Source organism: Vombatus ursinus, unplaced genomic scaffold, assembly GCF_900497805.2.
Source record: "Vombatus ursinus unplaced genomic scaffold, bare-nosed wombat genome assembly UNPS02005069.1, whole genome shotgun sequence".
In the NCBI taxonomy this organism is placed as follows: Eukaryota; Metazoa; Chordata; class Mammalia; order Diprotodontia; family Vombatidae; genus Vombatus; species Vombatus ursinus.
In genome coordinates this window covers 138,118-147,806 of record NW_020944847.1, presented here as the reverse complement: position 1 = coordinate 147,806, position 9,689 = coordinate 138,118, and the positions used below count along the sequence as shown (strand labels likewise).

Sequence of the window (9,689 nt, the reverse complement as noted above, 5' to 3'; positions counted from 1 at the left end):
CAAGGACAGGAAAGAAGACATTGGTCAGAGGCAGGGGCCTCTCTCCCAGAGGGGATGCTGGCCCCTCAAGCAGATTCAGGATGAGCTCAGGGGAGGCCTGGCCTGAGAAATTGTGGGCCCTGAGCCACAGGGAGGAGACCCTGGGAAGCCTCACCTGTGTAGACAGTCAGGAGTGAGAAGAGCAGAGAGATCCAGGCCATGGTCAAGGTTCCTCCCAGAGCTCACTGTCCTGAGGCTCCCCAGCTGGGCTGGGCTCCCCCAGGGCTCTCTTAAGACCAGCCCAGGCCCTGCAGGGAGGAGGGCCCCACATGCAAATCTGCTAATCCTGTGGCTCCCTGAAGGAGGGGCCTCAGGTGAGGACTGACTGAGTCTGTGGGCTCCTGGGCCAGAGGGGGCAGGTCCTTCTTCTGTCCGGGGAGGGTCATTATGGCCCTGAGGTCATTTCCTACTCTGAGATTGTGGGATTCTGGGAGTCAGGTTCATTCCTCCCCAGATCTGTGTCTGATGCTCCAGGACCTTGTCACTGTAACTGAACTGCTTTCTCCTCCTGGACCTTCCCTGTGCACTGGGGCCTTCTCCCCATGGGCCATCCCCCCACCACGCTGTCCCCTCCTCCTCCCTTGGTGAGTTCCCCCAGGACCTGCTTAGGGACAGCCAGGCTTCGTTCCCCTCCAGCTGTGCCTGTGACTCTGGAGGCTTCAGAGACACCCTGGGATGGTCACTCCTCTCCCCCATCACTGTGAGCCCCTTTCATTGACTGTCTTCCCCTCTTAGAATGTAAGCTCCATGGGGGCAGGGTCTGTCCATTTATTTCCATTGGAATCCCCTGTACTTTGTACAGTTCTTTCACACAAGAAGTGATTAACCTTGCCCTGCCCCCAATCCAGAGCTGCCTCATGACCATCCAAAGGAACAATCATAACAGAAAGTGGGCTCAGCTTCTGTCCCCAAATCCCCAGGGCTCCTCCTCCTCAGGCCTCCTAAGAGGCTATTGAGGAAGCAAGCCAGGCACACCCTCACTGTGGACCTCACTTCCCCATTGGGGAAGGAGGAGGATTGGACCAGGGATCTCTAAGCTGCCTTCCAGCTCTGGCCTTCAATGATGGAATCCAAAGGGCCTGTTTTCATCTGGGATTCTAAGCAGATTCTCTAAACATTGAAGTCCTTAGGGAAACAAAGTTGAAGAAAATTTATCTAATTCTTTTATTTAATTTTTAAAATTTATGTAACATTTGAGAAAACAGGAGATAGGCAGGTGAGCACTTTCTTCATAGTCAGGGCATCCTCTTAGACTGTCTTATTCCCCTGGCTTCTGGGGATGCTGCTGCTTCTGACCAGATGGGGAAGGGGAGTTCTCTCTGTGCCCCCTGAGCCTCACCATGAGAGTGGGGGAGACCACCCAGACCCCAAACCTAGAACACATGCTGACCTCAGAGGGCCTTGGGAAGTGATCCAAGCCTCACTTAGTTCTGGGGCTCAGCCTCCCTGACATTATCCCCACTGTTCGAGGCCTTATTTCCCTATTTTTCTCGTGGCTAGGTGGTGCAGTAGGTAGAGCTTGGGGCTTGGAGTCAGAAGATCTGCTTTCAGTTTTTGTCTTTGAGGCTTATGAGCTCTGTGACCCTGGACAAGTCACCTAACCTGAGTGGGGCTCAGTTCTCATGTCTATAAAATGGGACTGTAATAGTACCTACCTCCCAAGGCATGGAGTGAGGCCTAAGTGACCTAACACATGGCATTGTGCTGCAAACCTTAAAGTTCCCAGTAAATACTACCTGCTGGCTGTCCCTCTGGGCCTGAGCCCACACCCACCATCAGGCAGATCCCAAAGATCTGGGAATGGAGGGAAATGGGGGGAGGTGGGAGATTGGAGGCTCTTTCTTGGGGTTCTTGCTGCAGCCCCCTCTTCTGCCTGAGGCCTTTCCTCATCCCCCCCAACCCACAGCTGAGAGGCCCCTCCTCCCCCAGCTCCCTGGCATTTCTCTGTGTCGTGCTTCCCCATTCAGGGGCATCTGGGCTCCTGCAATACAAGGGAAACTCCTTGAGATCAGAGAGTGCTCAGGCTTGTTATTGTGCCCCCAGCACCTGGCACAGTGCCTGGCACAGGGTAAGTGCAGAGCACTTGGTTAACCTGTGATTGTTCTGTGCATTTTAAGTGCCTGAAGATGTTGTTCAAACTCTGGGCCCTAAGAGAATTCTAAACTGTCTCATAAAAAGAGTGTTAAGGGGGGGGTCTCCATCTGCCCCCAGCTCAGAGGGAGGGGCTGGGAAGGCAGCATCAGCTGAGCCTCCTCCAGGCCCCAGAGCAGGAGACCAGGAGCTCAGGGGCCAAGAGCCCCAGGGGGCATTTCCAGCACAGCTTAGCCCCAACCTCGTTACAATGTCTCCCTCTGGTGGCCGCAGGGCCAATGGCAGCATCAGGGAGGTCTAAAGGAAAATTTCTTTTTTTTTTTTATTACCTTCGCCCTTTGGAATGGGAGCTCCTTGAAAAAAGGGACTGTCTTTCTTTTCACTTCAATTCATATTCCCATTTGTTAGCACAGTGGACAGAGGAAAAGGGCCCTTATGTACATCAGTGTTTAGAGAGACTATTCTCTGGGATTTTCATCAAGAATGCTTGAAAGTCCTCTATTGACCTGAATTTTCATTTTTCCCCTGAAGAAATATACTCAGTTTTGCTGGGTAGGTGATTCTTGGTTTTAATCTTAGCTCCTTTGACCTCTGGAATATCATATTCCAAGCTCTTTGGTTCCTTAATGTAGAAGCTACTAAATCTTGTGTTATCCTGATTGTGTTTCTGTAATACTTGAATTATTTCTTTCTGGCTACTTGCGATATTTTTTCCTTGACCTGGGAACTCTGGAATTTGGCCACAATATTCCTAGGAGTTTTCCTTTGGGTATCTCTTTCAGGAGGTGATCAGTGAATATTTTCCATTTCTATTTTACCCTCTGGTTCTAGAATATCAGGACAGTTTTCCTTGATAATTTCTTGAAAGATGATGTCTAGGCTCTTTTTTTTGATCATGACTTTCAGGTAGTCCAATACTTTTTAAATTATCTCTCATGGATCTATTCTCCAGGTCCATTGTTTTTCCAATGAAATATTTCACATTGTCTTCTATTTTTTCATTCTTTTGGTTTTGTTTTATAATTTCTTTATTTCTCATAAAGTCATTAGCTTCCATTTGCTCCATTCTAATTTTTTTGGGTGTGGCAATAAGTTTTAAGTGGCTTGCCTTAAACACAAGGGTCACACAGGTAGTAATTATCAAATGTCTGAGGCAGGATTTGAACTCAGGTCCTCCTGATTAAAGGACTAGTGACATATTCATTGGGCAATCTAGCTGCCCCTCCATTCTAATTTTTAAAGAATTATTTTCTTCAGCGAGCTTTTGGGCTTCCTTTTTCCATTTGGCTAATTCTGCTTTTTAAGGCATTCTTCTCCTCATTGGCTTTTTCAACCTCTTTTGCCATTTGGGTTAGTTTATTTTTTAAGATATTACTGTCTTCAGTATTTTTTTGGTCCTCCTTTAGCAAGCTGTTGACTTGTTTTTCATGATTTTCTTGAATTACTCTCATTTCTCTTCCCAGTTTTTCCTCTAATTCTCTTACTTGCCTCTCAAAATCCTTTTTCAGTTCTTCCATGGCCTGGGACTGATTCATATTTTTCTTGGAGGCTTTGGATGTAGGAGCTTTGACTTTGTTAGCTTCTGGTTGTATTTTTTGATCTTCTTTGTCACCAAAGTAAGATTCTATGGTCTGACTTCTTTTGTGCTGTTTGCTTATGTTTCCAGGCACTTACCTGACTTTTAAACTCTTTGTTAAGGTAGGTGTTTACTTCCAGTGTTGAGGATGTACTGTCCCGAGCTTTAGGGGTTTTGTGCAGCTGTTTTCAGAGACACTTCTAGGGACCTTTAAATTTTCGGTTCTTCCAAGGTGGTATGATCAAAGGCGAGGTGTTTACTCCTTTCCTGGCCTGGGCTCTGGTCTATGAGTGACCACAAGCACTCTTTTCTGCCTTGGAACTGTGAGGAGGATTCTCTCTCCACTGCAGCCAAAAAGCTCCACCATGCCAGCACTCCTCCTCACCCCAGGACCACCACCCAGAGTTGTGACTCAGATCCAAGGATGGGCAAAGCAAGAGAATCCTGCCTCAACCCCAGCAAAGAGATCGTTGCAATCTCCCTCTTATCAGCCACTTGATCCCCTCACTATCTGTGGGCTGAGAGATCTGAAAGCAGCCACTGCCCTGGGGCAGCACCACGACTGGGGCCAGACTGAGCACTTCTCTCACCAAGGTCCAACAGACCTTTTCTACTGACCTTCTAAGGTGCCTTTGGTGTTTGTGGATTGAGAAGTGTGGAAACCACTACAACTGCTAGTGAGTCAGCCCCCTGAGACCTGCTCCGGGTTTGGTGAGGCTTGGTCTTTACCTGTATGGCCCACATGTGCTCCTCTCCCACCCTGATACAACAGACTTTTCCCCTCAACCATCCAGGTTGTCTTGGACTGGAAATTTGTTTCATGCTGTCTTTTTGTTGGTTCTGCTACTCTAGAATTTGTTTAGAGACATTTTTTACAGATATTTGGAGGGGAGAGCTCAAGCAAGTCACTGCTTTTACTTCCAGTATCTAAATTCTTAAAGGAATATTAAATTAGTAACAGGCTGAAATAGTAGAATCATAATAGTTGGTTGGGGAAAAACTAATTTTACTCCTTCCAGACTTTGATTGATCCAACCAACAATAAACAAAAAAGGACTTAAGAACCTAAATAACACTTCAGAAAATGAGATATGATAGACATTTGGAGATAAGTGAATGAGAACAGAAACAAATTTGCATATTTCTCAGTTATGCTTTGCACATTTACAAAAATCGGCCATATATTAATTCATGAAAATGTTACAAACAAATGCAGCAAAGCAGAATATTAAACTTATAATTTATAGACCACAATTCAACAAAATATTCAAGGAAAGGTGACAAAAAGGTTTTGAAAATTAATTGCAGACTAAATGATTTAATCCTAAAGAATGGATGGAATGAACAAATGAACAATGACCAAATCATAGAATTAAACAATAATTTCATTAAAGATAATGACACTGGTGAGACAGCATGCCAACATTTGTCAAGATACAGCTAAGGCAGTCCTCTGAGGAAAATTAATATCTTTTATCTTTACTTTAGACATCCTTCATGTCTCAAATTTACTCTCTCTTTACATCTGTCTTGTGGAATCCTATTTTTCCTTTAAGATGCACCTCAGGAACTATTTTCCCCATGAAGCTTTTTCTCATCTCTTCTTCTGCTCCTGCTCAAAAAGCTAATATTCTTGATTCCAAATTACCTCATGTTCAACTAACACATATGTGTATATACACACATGTGTACACATGCATATGTACGCATATTTGTATTATTATCTGCTATGTATAATTGTATATGTACTATCCATATTCCACATTAGAATATAAACATATTAGGAGTAGATTTTATTTCATTCTTTGCATTTTCATGCCTAGCACCTAGTATAGTACCTGGCAACTAGGAAGTGCTTCATAAATATTTGTTGATTGATTTCATCCTGATTTCCATGGATATGGGCTGTATTCATGTTACATCATTTTTCTGCTCCACTTTCTAATTTCTTATCACTTATTCTCTCTCATCTCAAACCCTGAATAGCCATGACCTTGATTCTTTTTCTTGGGGATGTATCTCAGTCCCTCGAAGCTTGTGGGAAGGGCTTCATAGGAAGTGGAGTAATACAGAATAAAATTGGAAAGATAAGTTAGAGTCAGTTTACAAAATGTTTGCAATGCTAAATGGAAGCATTTACATCTTATCCAATAGATATCAAAGAGCCATTGGAGTTTATTGACTAAGGGACTAACATAATCTGAATTTATGTTTAAAGAGAACCACTTTGGTAGCTGAATGGAGGATGGACTGAAGACAAGATATACTAGCTATCAGGAGACCATTTGTGAGGCCACTTCTATAGATAATGCAGTAGGTGATGAGAACCTGAACTTGGATAGTGGTCATATTAGTGAGAAAAAAAAGAGAATGATCTGAGACCTGTGGACAAGACTTGGCGATTTATTGGATAAGGTGGGTGAAAGCAAGTGGGTGAAAGCAAAGTCAAGGATGACTCTGAGGATGATGATATGAATGGTGATATAAATTCCTTCAACAGGAATAGGGAAGTTAAGGAGAAATTTGGGATGGGAGGGAAAAATCATGAGCACCTCCATAGACAAGTTGAATTTGTAATAGCTTTGGGACATCCATTTGAAACGTCCAAAAGGTAATTGTTTCAGCTGGTTTTGGGAATGGAAGTCTGGTAGATATATGCATGTACACATATGGTAACTAAGTATACATATATACATGCTTGTATCCACATATATGCATATGTTTCTATGTCTTTTGCATTGTTTGCATAAACATTTTATTTACTAATACGTGAACATGTTGTAATCCCCAGGACACTTTAAATTTATTAAAGGTTTGGATTACTTCACTTTTGCATTTGTATCCCCAGAAAGTTGCACAGTGTCAGAAACATAGTAGGCACTGAATAAATGTTGGTTGATTGATTGCCTCTAGGAAAAAGAATAAAGAACTCATTCAAATTTATAAGAATAAGAACCATTCCTTAATTGATAAATGATGAAAGCCATAGCTAGGAAGAGAAAGGGAAAAGGGTAATTGTGAAATTGAAAATTGATACCCCATGTTATTCTGTATTCTGTATTATTGACATTAGGGTCTATGATATAAGATGTTTTCTTTATAAGAGGTTAACTTGCCCATTTCTCTGGGCTGTAGCCCAGACTCATTGAGTCAATGTGGTCATTAGCCGTTCTGCCTGGTCAGAAGTCTAGCACGAGACCATTCTGGTGTAGGGGGTTGCCTTAAAGAGAACTTTCCAGAGGACGTTGACTTTCTGTCAATGTCTGTCTTTCTTGAAAACTTTCTGTTTTCCTCATTGCCCTGGACTTTGGAAGCCCCTTTTTGCAAGTCAGGGTGATGATGCCAAATATAGGTCTGCCCTCACCTTCACTCCTCCTTTACTATAGACAAACCAACATCACTGAACCTTATGTACTGTATAAACAACTGCTCTCTCAGCTGTAAGTAGCCTCTGTTCACCAAGGGGCCATTGACCTCTATTGCTGGCAGCTTCTAGCCTTGCAAACAAATAGATCATGCTAAAAAAAAAAGTTTGTGTCTCAATTTCTCTTTATCACCAATTTTTCTGATGACAGAACTTTCCTCAAGGGGAAAACATCCAAGCTATCAATAGATAGCTATACAAGAGAAAATGTTCCAAATCACCACTAATTAGAGAAATGAAAATTAGAACAATTAAAATTCTACATAACATTTGCCATATTGGCAAAGGAGGAAAATGACAAATATTATAAGGTCCATGGAAAGTAAGTGCATTAATGTACTCTTGGTGTAGCTATGAAATTGTACAGCTATTTTGTAAAAAAATTTGGATCTATATTGCCAAAGTTATTAGGTGGTACATACTCTTTGATTACAGGGCCTATACCCACAAAGAGATCAAAGAAAGAGGAAAAGTACTTACATGTAAAATCATTTGTGGCAGATCTTTTTGGGGCCCAAAGAACTGGAAACTAATTGGGCTCTCATAAAATGGAGAACAAATGATGGGATATGAATGTAATAGAATATGATTGTGTCACAATAACACAGAAGACAGTTTCAGAGAAACTGGGGAAGACTTGTGTAAACTGATGAAGAGAAAAGTAAGCAAAACTAGCAGAACAATTTCTAAAATAACAATAATACTGTTAATACAAGCAATTTGGAAACAATTAAGAACTCTGATCATCCAAAAGACCAACCGTGATTTGAGAGGATATATAATAAAATATAATTTATATATATATGTGTGTATATACATATAAATAATTTTACCCATATAGTAACACAGTCATGACAACCCAATTATACAGAATATGACACACATTTTTGGAGATGGCCAATATTGGGATTTGTTTTGATAGAGTTTTCTAAGTTACTACAGGGATTTGCACATTTGTTCGTTGTTTCCAGGGGGAACATGGGGAGAGAGAGAGAGAGAGAAAGAGAGAGAGAGTCATTTTAAAATTCTCATTTTTATTGAGAAAAATAAAATTTAATTTAAAATAATGATTAATCAGAACTGATGGATTAATATAGCATGTGTTCTAATCTGTCAAATAAAGTAGTTTAGCTCCATGATTGGTAAGATTGTTCCTGGTTCTATTTCTGTGACTTTATGTCCCCAGCTACTCTTTTTGGGATAAGGATCTCCCAAAGATTCTCTGGAAGGCCCCCAACACTTCCTTATTCCTCAGGCTATAGATGATGGGGTTGAGCATAGGAGTGAGGATGGTGTAGAAGACAGCTAAGTTCTTGCCCTCTTCTGGGGAACGCAGAGATGGGGGCCTCAGATATGTATACACAAATGGGGCATAGTAAAAAGTGACCACAGTCAGGTGAGTTGAGCAGGTAGTAAAGGCTTTCTTCTTGCCCTGTGATGAGCGCATATGATGGACAGCATAGAGTACCCTACCATAGGAAGCCATGATGCCAAGGAAAGGGACCAAAAGAAACAGGTTGGTGCTGAAGAGCACTGTGTACTCATAGGCCCAGGTATCTATGCAGGCCAGAGGCACCATGGCTGGGATATCACAAAAGAAATGATTAATGATTCTGGACTTACAATAGGGCATGGAGAGTGCATACACTGTATGGAAAATGGCATTGATGGATGAAGAGACCCAAGACCCAGCAATCATCAGCAAGCACATTCTCTTGTTCATGAGAATGGGATAATGGAGGGGGCGGCAAATGGCCACATAACGGTCATAGGCCATAGATGCCAGGAGCAACCCTTCAGCACATGCCATAGTTAAGAAACAGACACTTTGGAAACCACAACCCACCAAGGAAATGGAATTGTCCCTAGACAGGAAGCTGACAGCCATCTTGGGAACTGTACTGCAAATGTACATGAGGTCCATGAGAGAGAGTTGACTGAGTAGAAAGTACATGGGTGTGTGGAGGTGGTGATCCATCCAGATGAGGAGAATCATGGTTGAGTTACCCAAGAATGCAATTAGAAAGATGAGGATGACCAGTAGGAAGAGGGACAGGCCAATTTTTGTTGGGGGAAACAGCCCCAGTAAGAAGAAACCAGTAGTGGTTTGATTCCATTCTTCCATAAGAACTTTCCAAGTTATTTTCCTGAAATATAAAAGGTGAATGGAATGACATTTTGGAGCAAAAAATTAAAAAAAAATCCTTATGATTTCTCCTGGACTCCTCTCCTTGCCCCAACATCTCCCTGCCCCAAACAAAAATGCATACATGCACAAACACATGCTTATTTACGTATTTAGATGTGCTGATTTTAATCTCTGAAGCCCAGCTTATTCTGCTTCAAGTAACTGCAATTGGTATCTATATGTGTGTATGCATGTATATGTGTATGTGTGTGTATATGTATGTATGTGCATGAGTGTGTATCTGCAATGGGTTTTATTTTGCTTTTTTCCCCTAGACTTGTGATTTCCATTGTCTAGGGAGTTCTAGGTGATGAATTCCTTCTCTGAATGTGGATCAGGACCTGTTCTGTACCTTAGAGACTTAGAGAGGT

General features: G+C 42.2%; 1 protein-coding gene across 1 annotated transcript; it reads right to left on the bottom strand.

Annotated features, from left to right (window-relative positions):
- Positions 1-8,316: 8,316 nt before the first annotated feature.
- On the bottom strand, positions 8,317-9,255 carry LOC114028988 (olfactory receptor 2L3-like). The gene has a single exon (XM_027843350.1). The coding sequence runs from the start codon at positions 9,253-9,255 to the stop codon at positions 8,317-8,319; it is 939 nt and encodes a 312-aa protein (XP_027699151.1).
- Between the last annotated feature and the right edge of the window lie 434 nt (positions 9,256-9,689).

What these genes read in the sequence shown, in the direction of transcription:
- LOC114028988 (XM_027843350.1), bottom strand. Translation starts at nt 9,255, where the DNA reads ATGGAAGAATGGAATCAAACCACTACTGGTTTCTTCTTACTGGGGCTG.